The sequence below is a fragment of the Chanos chanos genome, chromosome 4 (genome assembly GCF_902362185.1).
Source record: "Chanos chanos chromosome 4, fChaCha1.1, whole genome shotgun sequence".
In the NCBI taxonomy this organism is placed as follows: Eukaryota; Metazoa; Chordata; class Actinopteri; order Gonorynchiformes; family Chanidae; genus Chanos; species Chanos chanos.
The window spans coordinates 46,326,036-46,347,770 of NC_044498.1; the positions used below are offsets into that span (position 1 = coordinate 46,326,036).

Sequence of the window (21,735 nt, forward strand, 5' to 3'; positions counted from 1 at the left end):
GCACATTTTAAAAGGACACATCCCAGCAGAAAAAAACCTGTAGTTTCAGGTTTGATCTAAAGAATTCTGTATCAGTTTATGGGCCTTGGCTCTTATCACCTTGACAGTACGTGAGAGGGTAGTCAGTCATAGGTCTCTATCTCAGAGGTGAATTTGAATCTTTTAGAATGCAGTGCTATTTTCTAACTAAAATCTTTATTTTTGACGATGACGGCACAAAAGATAACACTGAAAATTCTGCAAGGGGATGACAAAAATGGCTAATTTATTTAGTATTTATTTTGACCAAAAAACGACAAGACCAAAATATCTAAAATCTTTTGGTCTATTTCTGTTTCAATACAAACAGCTGCACAAATACAACAAAAATGTCTATTCTCACAAAACATGACTAAAAATGTGTCTGGAACACAACTAAAACCAAAAACTAACATGTACCATGCGTTTTACACAACGTTCTTATGATAAAACTCAAAACATGGTTTCAGATGTTTCAATGATTTGGCTTGACGCATATTGATTAATAGCTAAGTGATTGCTGAAAGTTTTTCGAGTGAAAGGTCGCGGCGGTTCCAAACGAACATCTCAGAGGGTTTATTAATCACTGATTAGGTTTTTTTGCGACCACACATTGCTGGTATGCAGATTGCTATCTGAGTAAAATCAAAGCACTGTGTAGTGGCCATGATGAGGATGAGAGAAGAAAAGGGCCAGCTTTTCCATTTTCATTACGGGTTTGCAAGCTGAGTATGATTGTCTCTCTGTGTTTGTTGTTTTAAAACATTCAGAACAATTGCAGTGTTCGGTGATGACTCTGCTTATGCGCATTTGCACACGACCATGTGAGTGTCCACCGGGGATTCTGCTTGAGGATAAACTCCTGTACGCATTTCTCTCCATGTAAACGTACGCCAGCCTCTGACCTCACGCATGCTTTCACACAGGTCAGTATATCATAAGTGACAACCCCGTGTCAATCCGTCCTTGTACAAGAGAAGATAACAGTTAGAGTGTGCGTGTGTGTGTGTGCGTGTGTGTGTGTGTGAGCGCAAGCGCGTGCTATCGCAAGGTTGCCTACATGACGCGTTACAGTGAATCAGTTGACCTTTGACCTTGAGGTAACCCTAAAAGCACAGGTAACTCTTCCCACGTAGCATTCAGAGAGGAGTGAGTGAGTGAATTGAAAGGGATGATTAAAAAGAAAAAGGAGGCCAGTCCAATCTCCCTCCTTTAGATAGCGTCTACGCTGGCATACGGGTTCCTGCCAATCTACAACACAGCTAGCAAGTTACAACATGCCCTTTTAGAATCAGGGCAAGCTGCTACTGTCTTCAACAAAAACATTCTGGGTTTTTTCCTCTTTTTTTTTTGCTATGTATTTCATTGGGACAGCACAGATTGTTCCAGAAGGTGTTTTTTTCGGTATGTGTGTAAAAGAGGTCATGGAAAGGTAGGATGAGTTCATATCTGACAAATATGCAGCCCCACCATCCTAAATATGACACTCACGCAAACACACGAGCACCGTGCTCCTGCCTGTTAGTGGATTTCTGTTAGTAGTTAGATATAACCGAAAAAGCAATTTCTGTACTAAATGCCTCTTACAGTGCTTGAAAAAAATTATGCTATTTGATGTTGTTGCATGAAAAAGTACAACAGAAGTTAATTCATTTGATTTTCGAAAATGAAGAGAAATCTAATCGTTTCAAGGCTCTGTTCTATACTTTCTGATTGCCGACATGTTCCTAGCGAAACCTGTGAAGGAGGTAGGGTTGGTAAACATGATTAAAATGAACGACAAGCACATTGGGCAATATGTACTGATAGCGCTGAAGCAGAGACTCTTGTTAAGAGCATAACGCAAGCTAAATAATGGAGTTATTAAATTAGATAAAGGATTTGGGTCATGAAAAAAATCTTTCTTTTAATACTGGAACCTTTTTTTTTTTTAAAGGGACAGTCTAAGAGCTTGTAAGCTCGCATTTCCAGTTTCAAAAGACATTTCAAAGAACATTAAACTGCTAACTGGACGATGGACATCTGACATCTAGCTGGCTGTGTGCTTTGACTTGTTTTATTACCAATGTCTCAGCTAGTTCTCGATCAGTTCAGATCTTGTGAAGTAGTCAGCGAAATCAAAAAAGACTGTTACCAGCTAACTCTATGTATGTAAAGTATTTTTTTTTCTTTCCGGTAGGTCTCTCCTGATTGTCAGCACAAAGAGTTTATATCTTAAACTGTAATGGCTTTCTTAAGGTCTCTGATCTGATTCGCACTAAAGGCCTTTTTCCTACAGGTAATCACGAAAGCCTTTTCACTAAGCTGTTGCGTTTTGTGTGTGTGTGTGTGTGTGTGGGTGTATGTGTGTATACGAGCGTGTATGACATCGAAGAGCCATTATTCGTCTAATAAACAATACGGCATTCATATTGGTTGGACCGCATCCTGTTCTCTCACCGTTTCCAGTGGTAGGAAAAGTTATGTTGATAATCCCATCGCAGTACAGAACTGCTATAAGTTCATGAGGCTGTGTAATTCTGGTTAGATGATCTCACTAATTGTTTCAGAATATATCTCATGGCGTCATCGGGGGTGACCGATTTGCCACTAGCACTGGTCTACTTTAGGCTCTGTTATGGTCAGTGACTAAATCTCAGAACAGACTGAATCAAACTGCTCAAGGAGCCAGTCTAAACAGAATCCACTATCTTCCCCTAATGAGTACATTTTGTTTGTATCAGGACTATTGCTTATCCGGGGAAATCAGGAATAACGCCTGTGTTTAAGATGGGCCTACTGGTGCCTCTAAACACACTAAGACCACAAACCCAAATGAGCAAGACCGATATAAGACCACAAGACAGCTGCATGAGATGACACACAAAACTGGGATCTGAGAGGAACTGAGGATTTCACCTGAGGGCAGAAAACTGATACTATACTAATGTCAGGGTTAACAGTGTACAGATATGAGGAACGGTCTGGATCACTGGTCCTGGATCAGGGGCAGGACTAAATGAACAAAAATATTATGAAAGATAACACAGAGAGGAACTACAGAAACCTATGTTAAGGAGCGGATTGCATAAAATGAACATCTATAACTTCAAAGGAACATGTTATGCAGCTAAAGCTATTTTTGAAATTCTTTCCATATAATGGGTCTTCTTTACAATCGATCAAGAATCTTGATAAAAAATCAGCGCAGCAAAGTAGCAAAATCAAATGTCATGAGGGGATAACCTCAACCGGTGTGATAAGATTCTTTGTCTATGTAGTGATTATGCGCTTACGATATGATATGAGACTACAAGTAAACCAATTCCAAAGCAAAGTCAGACTCAGACGACTGAAAGAAAACATACTTGAGTGGGCTATTCTGACTTCATCGATTTTTTTAATTTATTTTTTTTTATGTTTCATTCAAAACGTTGGTTGTGACCTATTTTGCCCCTTTGCCCTCTGAATGACTGAGCTCAGGAAGAGAGGCAAAGGGAGGAGGGTTTTTTTTTTTGTTTTTTTTTAATTCAATACAACATTAAACTCCAAATGAGACTCTTCCTGTTCAGGCCTCAGTAGAGTCTTAAGTGAGGGCAAAGAATGGCGAGGTGAGAGCACACAGAGGTCACCGAGGTCGCCTGGAGCCAGATAAAATGGAGACGTGACCAGGGTCATGCCTGTATTAAGGCCACTGTTTGTTAAAAAAAGTCCCATGAAGCGGGTAAGAACACACATTTTTAATTGCTTTAAAAGTCTTCAAGTAGAAAGTAATAAAAAAAAAAAAAAAAAAGATCTCAGGTATATGTGCAAACATTTTACACATCTCAAATGCTCACCTCAGGCTTAATAGACTTGTGAACGTTGTTGGATACAATCGATGCATGCATGTTTTTTTTGGGGCAGTAATTTTTTTTTTTTTTTAAATAAACTGCACTATCCAAATATTTATTCATTTCTTGCAGGGTGCACACAGAACATTTTTTTTTAGCTCAAGCGCAAAACAAGAGGAAAGGAATTAGTCAAAAGGATGCCAACTCTTCCCCAAGCAGCCACTCTGGAGTACGGTTAATGACACGCAATTGGGTATATAAACAAACTGTCAGAGAACGAATAAATCATCCAACGTACAGAGCCTCCCCCAAGTAAACAACCTGAGGTAAACAAGGTCAAAAAATATGCCTTTTCTCTAAGCAAAATAGCCTCTAAATGCGCACCAACTCTGACCCAAAATCATGGGACGAGAATTCCATCTGATCTCATCATCTCCGCGACATCGCGTGATTGGGCCGCGGGAATCCGTGCTAAAATTCAGATGCTTGTTTCAGCCCAGAAAAAACACTGGATTTAACTCTCGTTTTTCGGTCCAAAAATTTCTTTTAGAGCCCAAAATTCTGTCTATTTTAAGACCGTATTTGCTGTTTTACACAATGGTGTTATGATACAGCTGTAAAAAAAAAACATGAGGTATTTTAGCTGTATTTGTGTTTGCTGTTAGCTGACAGTCTTGACGGGTCACGCGAGAGCGGAGTTTGAATCAAAACAGTTGGGGTTAGCAGGTTCATTCCTGGAGTGATATGAGGTGAAGTCAGACGGTATCTGAATTTCTGCAGAGCGGTTCAAAGCCGCGGTTGTCATATCACGGTCGCTCTGTGTAAAGAAACATCCCACCTGTAGATGACACCGTTTCGATGCAGGAACATGAGAGCTGACGTGACCTCGGCGGCGTAAAATCTGGAGCGCGCCTCGTCGAATTTACGCGAGCGCTGGATCTGAAACATCAGGTCTCCCCCGTTCACATACTCCATCACGAAAAAGAGGCGATCCTACAGAAGGGAAGAGAGACAAAAAAAAAAAACGCTGCATCAAATCCTCATTAAGTCTGTCAGAGCAAAAAAAAAAAAAAAAAATTTACAGTGTTACGTGACAGCAAATGAACCATGGTAGCAGTTTGGGGACATTAAAAATAGAATATGAATCGTTTTAGATTTCGTATAATATATGGGTAAAGGCAGACGTGTGTCCCCACTGACCCCGGGGCCTGACGGTCGGGGAAGGGGGGGGGGGCGAGATTTCTGTATGATTACTCATTCTTCACACTGAGCCAGGCCCATCCTCGTATACAATCAAGATTCATATCATGCTCCTACATCTTAGTGCTTCTGCTTAGAGCTCTGATCTCCTTCTTTTACAATGTATGGAAAAAAAAATGAAAAGCAAACCCCTCCTTAAGCTCTGCTCTGGTACATAGGAAATGAGTGTGCAAATAGGGGAAGGGTTATAAAAAGGACTATATATATGTACATGTACATTAGAAGAGCACTCCTCCCCTGCTGAGCCATTGTTGAAAGTAATGGACTTCTTGGAATGGTCAGTGGCATATTTACATTAGGGTTATCAGGTTAACACACACACACACACACACACACACACACAAATGAATAAATAAAATGCAAATAAAATATTTAGAAACACTGAAGTGTGCCACACTGTTTTTGTGTTTTTTGCCGATTCACGGGGGACCAGCAGGGTAAAGCATGCTAGACTCATGCTAGACTCACTCTCACTCTAACTCTGGCTGTGACTTGAGCACAGCTACTGACTGTAGTCAAGTCACAGGCCTGATTTCTGCTTCACTGGTCCCCTCAGTTCTCCACTGTGCCGCGTTCTTTCTGCTGACAGTGCACAGCGGTGAATTGTTTAGCATCCATCAAGCGTGTGGGAAAAATCACGCCACTCTGTAATGTCTGTAATGTGTGTAAGCTAGTACTGTATACACAGAGAGAGAGAGAGACAGAGAGAGAGAGAGAGAGAGAGAGAGAGAGAGAGAGAGAGAGAGAGAGAGAGAGAGAGAGAGCATTTACTGTAGTGAAACCTAGGGTATGAAAGAGTGGTGCAATAACATAGCAAGTATGTACATATGTCACGGGACAACTTATGCAGAGTCTAAAATGAGCTTATCTCGAGTGTGTTAGTAACGATTAGATGAACACTAGTGATCCGGCATGTTCAGATGACAACCTTGAGACAGTGAAGTGAAATACCAAAGTCAAGCCAAGTCACACTGCTTTCAGAAATGCGATATGACTTTATACCTTTTTTCTCACAAAACCTCACTGATTACCAATATGAAAATAAAACATAAGAAGATATAGGCATAAATAAATGCATACATCGATAATTTTGTCACTTGTTCAAAATAACCATTGCGAAAAATAAAAAATAAAGAAAAAACTGAAATTGAAAATTGTTGACTCGTGGATTGACTTTGAATGGATAACACTGCGGCCTTGGTGTCTCTTCCATCTATATACAGAGCTTGGCATCAGATTTAAGAGTGAAGACATGTGACTTCAATCTGGCTTGCAAAACTGTGACTTGAACCAATGCCTGCTTATTGAAATCTGATTTAAATGGTGCGGGCCTTGGTGTGATTCTCTTTGTGTTTTAAACGGGAAGTTCACCCTTGTCCACGCATTTCAACAACTGCTTCTTTGCAATTCAATTATGTAAATCATTTTTCTGATACATTATTTCAGAAGACCGATATCTACCAGCCTTTCTTTTGCTATGTATATGGAGAGATCCAGTAAGAAAATTTCCAAACGTATTAGCGAAATTCACTGCTCACAAGAGACGGGACAACATCAACAAAACAAAAAAAACATCAACAAGATCACGCATCAGTAAGAAACTGATTTTTGAAAACATAATATAGTTTTGATTGTGCTTTAAGCAATGTGTTGTTGTTGTTTTTTTTTTTTATGGGACAAAAAAATTTCCTGATATTTCACTGAAAAACCATACAAGGTCCAGGCGAACACCAAGGTAAAGGCGAAACTGAGTCCAAGAATGCAAAATGGAGAACATCCCCTTTGGGGAGTTGTGGTTAGCTTGGCTTGTTATCTTTCAGAACGAATTATGTCGCAATTGCTAGTCTTATGCTATAGGATATGTCCTGATGTCCTTTCCTTTCTTTGACACACATCTTATATAAGAGTGCAGTTGTCTACCTTTTTCTTGTTCTCGCGTTCTGAAAGCGAATTTAAACAGGATGTCGAAATAGTTTGTTTAAATGTACCCAAAGATGCAGCAAAGGCCCACCCAATCAAACATGAATAAACATTTCCTGCCTCCAATTAGAAATGTACAGATACCGGCGTCCCTATGCCGCGCGAGAGAAAAGACTCGATGGACAGATAAGTCCCAAGACCCAACAAGCAGAGACTCAGTGTGTGGCAGGCAGCTGTGGGCAGTCTTAGCCTCACAGAGAGAATGTATGTGTGTCTCCACTCTGAACCTGCACATTATGTAACACTGGCATACATACACTTACCCACACACACATGCACACAAGCACACATACACACAGACCCCCACACACACACACACACACAGTGGCCACTGGTTTACCATAGTCAAAGAAAACATTCCCTAGTATTTAAGAGAAAGCCTTCCTTAGAGACCTGTTTCCAAGAGTTGAGATAGCTTGACTTTCTGTTGTCTCTAGAACAGCCATGAAACTCAATATCGACGAGCGGAGACAGCAAGACTGAAGTTTTTTCTTTTCTATTGGCAAGCTCATTTTAGCTTTAACTTTGTCCAACTTTTTAAAAAGAAAAAAGAGTTTAAGTAATTGCTGTTCTCTATCATAAGATTAACACGCTGCATACTAGTTCAACAAGCGGTTGGCTTTGTGATTTGATAGCAGCAGGAAATCGTTATATTTTCAGTACAGAGTGTATTGTGTGTGTGGCCCTGGATGCCAGTCAAGAATGTTTATCCTTAAGCCCAATGCTGCGGATTGACCTCTGCATGTACCGTACATGGACTGACCGGATAGCAACACACATGCGCATATGCACCCACATGTACACACACACACACACACACACACACACACACACACACACACCCTCTTTCCCTTTCTTATTACTTATAGCACAGATATAGTGTCAGAGGTGAAACTATAAGTTATGTAAAGCACAGAGTGGTCAGAATTCCCTCTCCCTACTGAACAAAAGAAGGACAAAAAAGAGGGGAAAAAACCTCTGTAGTAAGGACATTTATGAAAATCATGTTTTGCATATAGTACCTTATTGTAAACTACTCAGTTACAGCATTTGAACCTGGTTGTTCAACTATGCCCAACCACTCAAACCAATATTTCCTTATATCCCCAAAGTATCAAGTTATGATAAATAAACAATGAACAGCTTTAATCTGTGGCTGTTATCTATTAATTATCTTTACTTTCTGTTACCCCAAAACCACATAAAACACACACTCATTTCTAACCAGAAAGTCGACGCTCATCATCTGGAGAGTGTGCGTTTTATGGAATCGTTGCAGAACAGATTTCCGGAAGAAAGAGAATGACAAACACTCTCCCGATGGGTTTCTCTTTACATAAGACGTGTAAAAGTGACCATGCACTCTGTTTTTCTCTGCTTCTCTCTCACTCTCTCTCTCTCTCTCTTGCTCAAACCAAGGCCCTAATTGGGTTGTTCGAACTTGAGCAGGCAACCTTTCAGGTCCAAACCTGTTGCAGTCATCCAACGTCATTAATAAAAACGTCGTGTTTGAGAACAGTCTGTTCAGAACGGAATGTTTGTGCAAAAAAACAGTCGGAGTCTGGTCGCGGAGCTAAATGTAGCATGAAAAGCCATGGCGAGAGATGTGTTCAGGAGGAGGCTTAGAGAGGATGTGTTGATTCCCCCTGTTTCCACCGCGCTGGGAGAGAGAGAGTGCAGAGCCTGCAGCAAAATGAACCAACGCTTTCTCCCCTTTCAGTATAATAACTTAAAAATTTGGCCCAGGCCTATACCTCTTGCTAAAACGTGAAGCATATTGGTGTGTTAATTGTTGTATTACACATATATTTATATATTTATAACTATAGTATTACATACTGCATATTTTGTAACGCTTCCCACAAAGAATTCAAAATCTGTATCGATTTAAGTGTGCAGAATTAATGTAATAGAACGGATATAATGACTGTATTACTACACACTTTTATTACTATATTATTAAAACAAATCAATTGCCTATAAATCCTGACTGAAGTTTTAGTGTGAATTGGTTTTGATTGTTTAAGTCTCTTTTACATGCGTGAAGCTCAGATGATGGACATTCTTCAGAACCAATCCTTATTCCTGAAATGAATGAGTGAACGAACAAATGAATGAATACATACATGAATGAATGAAGTGCATGTTGTGTCACATCTGAGAATGGAATCCACTGAGGATTTGTAAAACTATTTATGAGATGCTCTCATGAGGCTGAGTCTAGCTGTGAATATTAGTTATACCCACGGTACTCTGGAGTGTTTTGGTTAGCGCTTGGTTGCCAGAGGGTGTTGTTGTGTACACAGCTGCCGTGGTGAGGATACCCCAATCAAACGGCACAATTAACAGAGTAAAAACTGAACATAAACTTCCAGGAGAGCAGCCAAGTTACCTGGGAGCTTTCCAAACTGAAGTCACGTCCAAGAGATGATTCAAAGAATGAGAGACAGAGAGAGAGAGAGAGAGAGAGAGAGAGAGAGAGAGAGAGAAGAAAAAACCTTGCCTCATTGTGTGAACTGTGAGGTAAAGCATGCGACCAAAACAAGTCTGAGAAGCTCTAAAAAAGGCCAGGTAATAATGCTTACAGGCAAAACAACACTTCAGGTCCCATTACAGAACAGAACAGGACACGTGTGTTCGGACAGAGCCATCTCATGCTTACGGTTGGTGCTTCAGAGCCAGTGGTAAGGACTTTAGGTTGCAAATACTGCCCTTTGCCTACAGCTAAACTCACCGTGTTAAAATAGTTGGTAAATTTCATTTGCTTAATCCAGAGGTGTCAAAATGCAGTCTTGGGAGGAGGCGGGGGGGGGGCAAGGTCTGCTGTTTTTCTTGTCAACCATCCACAAGCAGTCTCTGATTGGTTGAAGACGGCGCACGCCAGTTTTCTAGGTTCAAATCAGCGGGTAATTAAGAAGTGAAATTAAAAGGCAGCAGGACATTGGCCCGCGAGGGACTGGATTTTGACATCCAAGGCTTAATGTGTTCCAATGAACTCAGCACTTTCGAAAATGAGGTATGTCACATTACGGACACCGAGACATCTTGAGGGAATAACTTTTCTTTAACCTGTAGAGGTTATTTTGAAAAAAAAAAATGCTTTTTCTGCAGAGAACAAAGGCTTCTTTGGACACCTGGCTAATCTGGCTTTTTCTCTCTGTACCGTGTGATGTAACACCAATTAAATCTCATTTAAACTTAAAACCTCTCTTTCTCCAATCCCTCTTCCTCTCTCCCCCCCGCTTTTCCTATATATTCCCCTTTTTTCCAAGAAGACTCACTTTGCGTGTAAGATAATCCTCTTCCGCTCTCTCTCTCTTTCTCGCTCTCTCTCTCACTTTCTCTCTCTCTCTCTCACCCTCTAAGTCTTTCCAGTTGCTGTATGAATCCATAAGAGGCCTAGAATGGTTGTATAACATTATTTACATTTCAGAGACGCAATTAGGTCGATAAGGGAACAGCCATGATCCTGAAGCCGATTAGGGTCCAGGGAGAATAGTTAGGCCTTGGTTCACTACAGGGTATTTCTCCCTTTCAGTTGTTCATGTCATCGCTTGGTACTTATGACATCACCACGCTGGCAGTGTACATTCCTATTAAAAACAGATGCCATCAGATAACTCAAATTTTGGTTTACTGTTTGAGGTCTGAGACAGGTCACAGAACCTTTGAATTGTTTTGACAAGAAGCCCTACATCAAGAGTGGAAAACAGGAACTAAAATGTCACACCATATAGTGATAATTGTAAAACAAATGAACATATATCATACAGTTCAGTAAAGAGAGACATTTGGTATTGGTTTTGAAAAAGAGAAAGGGACCTGACAGTAAATTAAATGTTTGCTTTAAAAAAAAAGAAAGAGAAAGAAAAAGAAAAAGAAATATAGAAACCGGCCATTAGGCTGTCCCTAAAATCAGTCCAACAAATTGACCAAACAACAAATGTGATTCATTTTATGCCCACATTAAATGAGTTAAAACGACGAGAGGCAGGTCAACGTTAATCAACAGAGAGGTTATTTTTTCCTGTGAAAAAAAGAAAAAAAAAAAAAGGATGGCCTGAAACACTGCAAATGTTTCCAAAATATTAATAATTCAAAAAGTTTAAAACAAAAAACTCAACGGCTTTCCGCGGGCCACCACTGTTCCGGGATCAGGCGGCTCATCTTTAAAAGCAAACCAAAAGTAACAGAACGTTACTTTATTAAGGCTGCCACGGTACACTTAAAATATCAAACGTCAGTCGTAATGAGATCAGATTTTCAGCAGAAGTTGCGGGAGATTGTTTTTCGCAGCGCAGGGGGAAAAAAAAAATAAGCAAAGTTGTCTGTATCTGTGGCTGTTACCAAATTGGGCACAGAGAGAGAACACGAAATGGCGTGAGCGAGAGAGAGAGAGAGAGATGTCAAAGAGAGGTCAACACGATGTGCTACGTGTGAGGCTACAAAGAACTGATGAGAGAGAGAGGTAGAGAAAAAAAAAAAACAGAACAAAGAGGAGAAGAGAACACACACGTCCACTCACCTGCATTCATCTACTTTTGAGATCTGATTAAAAAAAAAAACACACAGTGAGAAGGAGAGAATCCATACCAATTAGAGACAGATGATGAAGGAGAGAATTTTCCGGAAACAGGTACGTCCTCTCATGTGATCTCCATACTATGCTGTCTATTTTAATCAGACTTTTGAAATATTTTTGTATCTAAATTATTGCTTTGCAAAATTTTCTGTCAGTATTCAGGTTCATGCATTTGTGTGCGTGTGTGTATGTATGTGTGTTTGTGTGTGTATGTGTGTGTGTGTGTGTGTTTCTTTTTTGTCCAACAGCTGAAATCAGAAACGCTCAAGCTGCCTTAACGATGTGTGTGTGTGTGTGTGTGTGTGTGTGTGTGCTTGGCAAAGAAAACAAACAGCATATGGAATACACATCGAGTCTGATAATGATCAGAACCCTGTTATGTAAGGTCTCTAACAATTGCCTTGTTTTGGCACTAAGCAAACACCAGACACAAATCGCCAATTACCCCAAAAACAGTCAAGTGCCCCTTTTAAAGACACACAGAAAAGAGAGAGAGAGACAGAAGAGAGGAGCGAACACACGTCCTTTGAGAAGATAAGGAGCGTCGGATGAATAGAGCAACAACAACAACCTGCGGTAGCCAAAAGTTATCAAGATCACACAACTGTCTCTCTTTTATTCCAAGACTTTGGCTCTCTTGACTGAAACGGGTTTATTTCAGTTTCATGAGTTCTCTGAACAGCAACCCGTTTCACTCTTAAATCACCATTATTTACATGTCTAAAGCGAGCTCACCGCTCTTAAAACAAACTAAAGTGTCCAATGAAAGCCTTTGCTTTTCGGCCTTCGCTCCATTAAAGCGCATCTTTGTCCTCACAGACCTTTCCTGACTACCGATCCCTTCTTTTCTCTTCTTCTTCTTCTTCTTCTTCTTCTCTATGCCTTTCTCCTTACCTCACTCTTTCATTGCGCACCCCTCCCTCCATCCATGCACCTAACCCTCTTCCTCCCCTCTCTCCTCTCCTGCTTGCCACCCCCTCCCCATTCTCCCTCTCTCCCTCCCTCCCTCCCTCCTACTCATGTGAGCTGCCAGAACACAATGTTCTCCAGTTTGTTTGGGGAAATGGGAGAAATAAATAAATTAGTGAAACAGAGGACGGCATCATTACAACAGACTCCAGGTCCAGGGCTGGGAAAATAAACAAGATGGCCAGGCTGAAACGAGGCGGAGTCCTTTCGCCGGGCCTACCTCTCTCTACTACGACGTTGAGGCCCTGAACGTTTACGGGACGTGCGAGAACAAAAAAGAAAAAAAAAAAAAAAACAAGAAAAGAAAAGAATGTATGGGCATATAAAGTTTCACTTACGTAACTTTAATGGATCTGAACATTTTTCGCTGTACGCATAATCTTCACTGTAGGGAACTGAAGACTGTAACATGACGATCCTTGGCTCACTTACCTTAAATACCAGCAGGACATGCATGAAGAGGGTATATAGTGCTTAAATAGGTTGCCTGAGCAGAAAAAAGTCAACCCCTTGTCATATCAGTCACGCTCCAAAGCCAATCAAAGTAACCACAACTCATCTAACTCTGTCTTCACAGGTAACACTCCTCCTTTTAGATTCCATCTCTTTCCACTCCTCCAAAAAAGAACAGTTATGCAATCTGTGTGTGTGTGTGTGTGTGTGTGTGTGTGTGTGTGTGTGTGCATGTGTCATCGGTTGTTGAGATTCTGTCACTCCAGTGGTGACTCAAGAGAAAGATAACACAGGACTTAAGCTTGGAAGTGTAGGATAATGGAGTGCCTGGAAAATGTATACAGGCAGGATTAATGAGAGAGCATGGCCCTCACTCCTCACCAGCACACACATACACACACACACACACACACACACAAAGACATTTGTCTCTATATAGCAGCCATGGCGTCCTAGTGACATCCATTTTACTGTAAACCTAACAGTGACTAATGGCTATAACTCCCCTCAAGACAGATTTCAGCATGTCCAGAAAAGTGGGGACCAGTAAATGGAGGTCCTCACTTGTCAGATATTTATGTTCACATAGGGAAATCTGGACCCCACAATGCAAAAGAAACTTAAATCTCCAACATACACACACACACACACACACACACACACACACACACACACATACACACTCATACATAAAAAACTCACATAACATGAAAAAGCCCACACAAACACAGAGCATGCTTCTTTTGCTTTAATGAACTCCCTTGGCTTTTCCACTGGCTTTATATATTTAAACACACAAGGAGTGATTTTTTAAGCACACATAGGGAAAAAGTGAGGACAGGCCAACCATCATCTATCACTTCCACAAAAAGTTATAAACTTTACTAAACCTAATACGCTTGCTTAAAATTAACGACTACAAAGACAGAGTGCCCAGGGCTTGTGATGCAGACGGTTTACAAGGGCCGCTACTTCATGTGTAGCAGTTGAAATGGAGGAGAAACCCATTACATTCTCTTTGGCGTTACATGTTATGCTATAGCACCATCAAGTGGTGGATCGCTAAAACTGTCATTTCAACGTGACTAGTCTGATGACTAGTCATTACAGGGTAAATTATATTCTAGACCTCTTTTGTGACTCTTTACATGACTACCAATACTCAGTGTCCCCCTGTGACTGTGTTTTGGAGTTTGGGAAGAGACCAAAAATACGGAGAGCAAGGGATAAGTCGAGGGTGTTACATACCTTGGTCTGGAAACAGCAGTAAAGTTGTGTCAGGTAGGGGTGTTTTCTGGCCAGCGCTAGGATCCGTTTCTCCGTCATGGTACAGTCCACGTCGTCATCCTGGAGTATCACGTCCTTCTTCAACACTTTCACAGCATAGACCTCATCTGTGCCTCGCAGTTCAGCTAACATGACCTACACAGGGGAGGAAAGGGGTACACACCTCACTAAAACTCTCCTTTGACAACGTGCATTCTCTCAAAAGAAAATACTGCACGTCACAGTCACCGACTTAACGTGGCACTGAAACCTTCTTTAATATACCCACAAAGGATGAATCAAACCATATGGTTTTCCTGTGATTTATTTTCATTTGAAAAAGAAATGTTGCGAGTTAAAAAACGATTTTTGGAGCGCGCTGACTTTTTCCGTTCATTCTGTTCGTTCCCGGGGTTCATCCAAAATGCAATGTGAGGGAGGTTGCGAGCATTTTTATTCCATTTTCCCAATAATGTACGGGACAACAGAGAGATCTTCTAGACTTTGTATTGGCATTGAGAATGTGCATCACTCCAAAACAGGAGACAAATCAGAGGAGCCCAGACGCGGTGAAGAGAAATAAAGCAACGGGTCGCTGTTATCTGTTGTGACATAAATTCATTTTTACAACATTTTATAAAATGCCTGATTTATTCAGTTATCTAAACAGACAAGAAAATGACCCATTCACATCCATTCTTCATCTTGACTATGAGTTACTGGATTAAAAGCTTAACTGTTCTAACGTGTCCTTTTTTGGTAGTCCATGTACTAAAGGACAAAGAAAGTGTGGAAATTGCAGTAGAACAATGTCTAAAGCTTTAAAAAAAAAAAAAAAAGAAGCATGACAAAGTCTAAAACTGTAACCTTCAAACGTCCAGTGCTCCCGTGACACCAGTCAGAGGACACACACGGCACACAATTCAGCTGAGGTTAAAACTTCTTTAAATCATACTCACCAAGCACACAGCTTTCAGTTTAGTCTCACATAAGTTTGACTGGTCGGGGAAATACTCACTTTGCCAAAACTGCCCTTGCCCAGGACTTTGATGAAGGAGAAGTGGTCCAGAGTCATCCTCTTGCTCTGGACCGATTTGACCTCGCCGTTCTCCCGACCCTCCCCCGCCTCCTCGGAGACCCCGCCCGCGGTGGAGGAGGACGAGGTCGTCTTCATCTCCTCTCCGCGATGCTCAAACGACAGAGCTTGCCTAATGCTCTCTGATACCTTCATGTCTACAAACACAGAGCAAAACAGAGCGGACCATCAGTGATGCTTCCAGGTACGTAAAGAACGGGTGGTATTTCTATAGTGTGGATAGGCATAAGCTAGTAAAGGAGTTGGTAGGGTGTGTGTGTTGCGTGTGACTGAGGAGGAGTCTGTGTACCCTGGTCACATGGTGATGTGGGAGCAGACTGGGAACGATCTTCAGACTGGGGGGATATCGGTAGTGGCTGTGAGTCTGGACCTTGTGTAAACTTGACAAAAATCATCTTTGTCATAATTATTGTCCTAACCATCATCATCATCATCATCATCATCACCATCACCATCGTCATCATCACCCACATCCTTAACATCGACATTAACACTGTAATCAAATGCATTCTTTATAAATGTTTTTAATGAACAACAGCACACGTACAGATGTATCATTCTGAAATGCACTTCTCTGTGGTCTTGCCTTTTTCTTCCTCTGCACGCTGCCGGATATCTTATCGGGTGTGACCCCCAGGTCAGACAGCACCTTAGCAATCCCCCGAGCATCCACGCCACAGTTAGGGGCCACGTTACTTTCACATCGCCTGTGTACATTCATCTTACACACTACAGACACACAACACACGCAACAGCAGAGAGAGAGAGAGAGAGAGAGAGAGAGAGAGAGGGAGAGAGACAATGACAGAGAAAGTTGGAAAGTGAAACAGATACAGAGAAATAGAGCTCACAGATGAACAATATGTATAGTTTCCATCTTAGCTAAATGGTATGAACCTACAATGTGAAGTGTGTTTGTGTGTTTAGAACGTAGGAGTAACAGTGGAGTGTGAAGTCTGTAGTGGGCTATTGGTCAGTCTGATTTCCCTGTATTTGACAATCACACTGGTATTCGTTTCCAGTTTACATTTTCCTGGGGGCAGCAAAGCATTAATGTCAGAGTAATTTATCTTTAAACATCTGCAGTGTGTCAGTCACTTGCAACAGGATGCTCTTTGTCAGTCCTCTAGGGATTGACCCTGATGAGTAATGAACTCATCAGGGTCAAACACAGACCGTTTTGACATGAACACGGTCAGGTTTGCGGTGAGATTTTTCTTTACTCACCTTTGCACTGCAGTCCTTGCCTGAGGAGACCCCACAGCAGAGAACCGCAGTGGTCACAGAATGTAGGGACTTTGTAGTTATGAATGCTGAACTTGTGAGGCATGTTAACACTGAACCGCTGCGAGCCCACCTGCTGGGGGCGACACACACAAGAAAATCTCGGTCAACCAGCTGAGGCCGCATATAGGACAGAACTGTATGGGATTCACTGAATGATCCACTGTAATAAATCACTATTAGAGTAAAGATGCTTTATAGTAACAAACAACTGAAAGTACAAGATCATAAACAGACGTGTGTATAACTATGTATTACAAGATTTATGATGGAAATGCATTAACACTCATTGAAATGGCTGCGATGGGCTATAAGAGAGCAGATAGAGTTTTTTTTTATTTTACCTCCTCTGTCGTGTCCTCTTGTTTCTTCAGTCCAGCACATTTGGTGATGATCAGCTCATGGCATCGTTTGTGGACAACACAGGTACACACTGACAAACCACACAGGTGAGGACACAGTCAAAAACTGAACAGGTCATTCGGTGGATAGCTATGTAGTTCTGTGAATGACTAATCAGCAACTACCAGGTAAGAATGGAAAACGTGATTTAGCTGGTAAAAAACAATACTGAAAGAAAAAAAAAAGGAAATCATTTTTGAATTGAAATGTGTAAATGTGAGGTTAAAAGAATATAGATAGGTTATATGTAATGGAGTTACGAAGATAACTAGAAATATGGCACATGCTTTGAGTGGTACATATACTGAATGATTTTTTTGATGTTACTATTAACCAAATGAACTAAAATATAAAGATTGTAATGAAAGTACAAAGTGCAAAAAAACTGTAATGTATGTATGAAGACTGCTACTGAAAGAGAGAAATAAGGAAAGAGATAAAAGACAGAGGTATGTATTACCTTGACACTGATAGCCCTGTTTTCCTAAAACTCCCCTGTGTGAAAGAGGCAGAGGGATTCTATATTAGTGTGTATCCTTTTATTTAAACAGTATCTCAAGCACTGAAGCTAAAATTGTACACACATACAAACACACACAAACCAGGGTTTCCGTTAGCCAGTAATTAGCGGGTTTTGCCTCGTAGAATTTATTTTGAAAACCGATAGATTAAAAAACAAAATGTCCGGTGACGATGCTCATACAAAACGTAGCTATAACGAAGGTTATTCCTAAACAGGACGTTTGTGTTTTGACAACGAACCAGCTGAACAGCCTATACTGGCAGAACCGAACACTCTCTCCTCCTCCAGACGACTTCGCGGCGGCGTCTTTCATGCGCTTATGCGCATTGCAAGCTGCAAAGACACATTGGACACGTTTGATTCCAAGTCGGCAGCAGAATACATTGCCGCAAAGAAAAAAGCAGAAAATAAAATAAATGTTATCTGGTAGCCTATGGACAACATTTGATGCTATGTAGGCCTTTTTTAACAGTTACAGATACAGGTTACAGATATTTCGCAATAGCCTACAGTTTAGCGGTTAATGTTGAGGTTTTGCTCAATTACTCTTCGTTTTGCTTAATCATTACTGTTCATTAAATAGTCAAACTAATTTAAGGTCGCTCACACTCTTTCGTCAACCTAGATGTACATTACATATTTGCGTTTGTACCATAGACTGTTACTGAAACGTGACCGGTAAGTTTCAAATTTGTCCGGTAAAATAAATTCTTTCCGGAGACTGCACCGGCAAGAAAAAATCCCTAGCGGAAACCCTGACACACACGTACACACACACACACTCACTCGCATAGAAATGCACGCGCGCACACAAACACACACACACACACACACTGGTTCGTCTACAGCCATTGTTGTGAATGTGTGTATGACTCCTCGCTGCCCACAACCCACGGGCACTGTTCTCCCTTTCAACTCTGATCACACTTCTCAAAGTCAGGAGCTTATCTTTTGAAACAGCCACCTTCTCAAAATATTCCACAGTTCGAATACAAGTGGTGGGCCCATGCATGCGTGAGTGTGTGTGTGTAAGTGTGTGCATAGTGAGACTATTGCTTCTACACACGCTGAGAGGCTCAAACAGTGTGTACAGAAAAGGCCAGACACACTCAATAAACTCCTATTGTAGGCCCGTCGCTCCAAGCCCCCAGGCCTTTCCCGCCATCGCTATAGCAACGGGACTCTGGAAAGGTAAGCCACCCGTGCAGATCTCAAGCTTATGGCTAAAGATGTGTGCATACCAGCAAGAGATAAGATGGACAAAAAAATGCACAGGGGAAAAAAACCAGAGCCACAAGACTAGTGTAAGATGACAAAAAATGTCACTACGCTCATTCTCTCACTTTGCAGTCATAAAAATGCAACAATACCTGCATATTTCACCAAGTACAGTTTGTTAAGTAAACTCATTGCTAGGACTTCACTAACAATGGACCGCTAATGGCTTCGACATTACCGGCGCGTCTTAGGATTGGCCAGGAAATATTGTCCATCCTCAGGAGGCGGGTCACTCACCAGATGAAGTCCCGGCAGTGAGAGCAGTAGGTCGGTTGCCGTAGGTATGTGGCCATGAACTTGTGTCCGTTAACCTGGTGGACCCTCCTTCGTACGGCACCCTGCCTCTTCCTGGGCCGCATCCTCTCCCGGAACACGCGCTCCTCATTCTCACAGACCCCTGGTGCTAAAGGAAAAACACAAGCATACAGACACACACAATGTCAGTAAATATAGCTTAAGATCATTTAAGATATTAAAGGTGAAAGCAGGAAGGGGCAGGGGGTTATCCTGAATCAGTTACTTAAGGTGTGCTCCCCCACCCACATTTGAGAGAGCATTGAGGTATTTTCAGTTAAGTAAGTGAAAGTCATTCTTGCTGTCACCACAAGGTGGCGCTGCAGTAGCACGTGAACTCACGCTGACACCTTAAACCCATGGGTTTGTGTGCTCACACACTTTCACATTAACACTCTCTCTCTCTCTCTCTCTCTCTCCCTCTCCCTCTCTGCCATACCTGCTACACACCAGGCTACACGTGAGGGGCTTCGGTGATCTGACCACAACTTTGACTGGCTGCCTGGAGCAGATTATGTACTGCACAAGGACACTAACAGCTTTGGAGAATATAGCTTTTTTTTCTGTCGCTTTTCCTCTGAACACAGTGTTCTGTTCTCTTTCTCTCCAAACTGCTAAAATCAACCAAAAAACACCCGCCGATTTTAACCCAAAAAAAAACACCTCGGAAGGTCAAAACACAAACGCAGTTACTGAAATAATAGTCCCGTTTTTGGGGGGATTATTGCTGTAACGTCTCCAGAAGCGAGGGACTTGACAATGGCAGGGAACAAAAAATATTTTGTCTTTCTACAACCGCATGGAATACGCGACAGAACGTGAGTTAAGCACTAGCAGACATCCAGCTTGTATGTGAAGTCAGTTCGCTCTGTTCTGAGCTAAGAGACGGAATACAGAGGAAACCTTTTTTTATTTACACGCACACATACTGTCACTCATTCGTATTCGTGTAAAACTGGTACATGATGTGGTTACGACCACTCGTTCTGACCCGCTTCTGTTTTGGTGACAACCGTTCTACTGAAAACAACTGTGTATTAGCACATATCTCTTTTTTTTCTTTTCTTTTTTTTGCAGTCATCATGCTGCTTTGATGCTGTAGGCTTATTCATAGTTCATCTTTTTATTGTGTGAAAGGCTTTATTTTTCAAAGCTGCTTTAAAACAACCAGGAATAATTCCCCTTCACCCCTCCCAAAAAAAACCCCCAAAAAACATAGTTTATCAGTTAATTACAAATTATTGCCCTTTTCCTTCGTTTATTTAGATTTAATTTTTTTTTTTTTTTTAGATATCAGCATGCATTTTAAGTTTGACGCCGAGCTTGTTTTATTATTTCTCAAAGGCTGTCAAATTGAAAAAATATATATATATAAATAAATAAAAGGATAGTGAGAATGAAAAATGAAGGAAGACTGCCAGAATAAACACACTTAGAGACACTTATAATACAGCTCCATTTGACACATGACACATTCAGCAGGGATGTTTCAATCATCTTCAGCTCTAACCTAATGGAAACCATAAGAATATCAAGCGCATGAGACGACGCTTTCAGAGCCTGAATCCAGTTCCGATAAATCTGAGACACTGTGCGGCAAACAGAATGCCGTCACATGCTTCTTACAAAAAAAAAAAAAAAAATCCTTTCAACAATCAGCTCCACATAATCCCAGTATTTACAGTCTAAAACCACCGAGTAGATAAGGCTTGTCAGCAATTGAAATTAATGCCTTTGTTATTTTTTGCATAATCAAGGCCTTTGCAAAGCGGGCAAACTGCCTGCAGGTAATCCTTAGGCTCACCATTTGATTAATTGTCTAAAGCCTTACGTAGAGCAGTGATCACTCAATGCTATTCCACCCAGATATGCAGACAACGTGTGTTTATTTCTGTGTGAGTGTGTGTGTGTGTGGGTATACATGTATGTGTGCATGCATCTGTGTGTATTAGTGTACGTGTGTGTGTGCGCGTGTACATATCTGTGTGTATTAGTGTACGTGTGTGTGTGTGTCTGTGTGTGTGTGTGCGTGTGTGTGTGTGCAGCACAGCGTGCAGAGGCAGAAATCGATGGATTGACAGGGCACAGCTGTGACAAAGGCACCATATTGGAGAGCTGTCATGCACTCTCACCAGGCAAGCAAACAAGGTCACAGGGGAGCAAAAATACAAACACACACACACACACACACACACACACACACAGTGCCTGCATATCTCAGTGGAATACGTGGAGCAGTGATCACAGTTGAAAATTCCCTCATGTAGTATATGACTATCAGAATTCATAATTAAAATCTCTGCCCAAGAAGTAGGGAGACAGAGAGAGAGAGAGAGAGAGAGAGAGAGAGAGGGAGAGAGAGAGAGAGAGAGACAGAGAGAGAGAAAGCGAGGGAGGGAGGGAGAGAGAGAGAGAGCTGGAGATAGGAAATCTATGCCAATGTCACACAGTTATTAATAAAAATCTTTATAAAAAATATTCCTAACAACATGAAAGCTCCTGTGCTGCTGTGACCCCT

At 41.3% G+C, this 21,735-nt stretch overlaps 1 protein-coding gene across 1 annotated transcript in view; it reads right to left on the bottom strand.

The window, feature by feature from the left end:
• Positions 1-21,735, bottom strand: part of prkceb (protein kinase C, epsilon b) — a 63,950-nt gene that overhangs the window by 9,582 nt on the left and 32,633 nt on the right. Inside the window, exons 3-11 of the mRNA XM_030770432.1 lie at positions 19,161-19,326; positions 17,583-17,617; positions 17,065-17,153; positions 16,664-16,796; positions 16,023-16,165; positions 15,726-15,816; positions 15,359-15,573; positions 14,323-14,496; positions 4,669-4,823 (exon numbers count right to left, since the gene is read on the bottom strand). Of these exons, the coding sequence (XP_030626292.1) occupies positions 4,669-4,823; positions 14,323-14,496; positions 15,359-15,573; positions 15,726-15,816; positions 16,023-16,165; positions 16,664-16,796; positions 17,065-17,153; positions 17,583-17,617; positions 19,161-19,326 (1,201 nt within the window). The remainder of the gene's footprint in view (positions 1-4,668; positions 4,824-14,322; positions 14,497-15,358; positions 15,574-15,725; positions 15,817-16,022; positions 16,166-16,663; positions 16,797-17,064; positions 17,154-17,582; positions 17,618-19,160; positions 19,327-21,735) is intronic.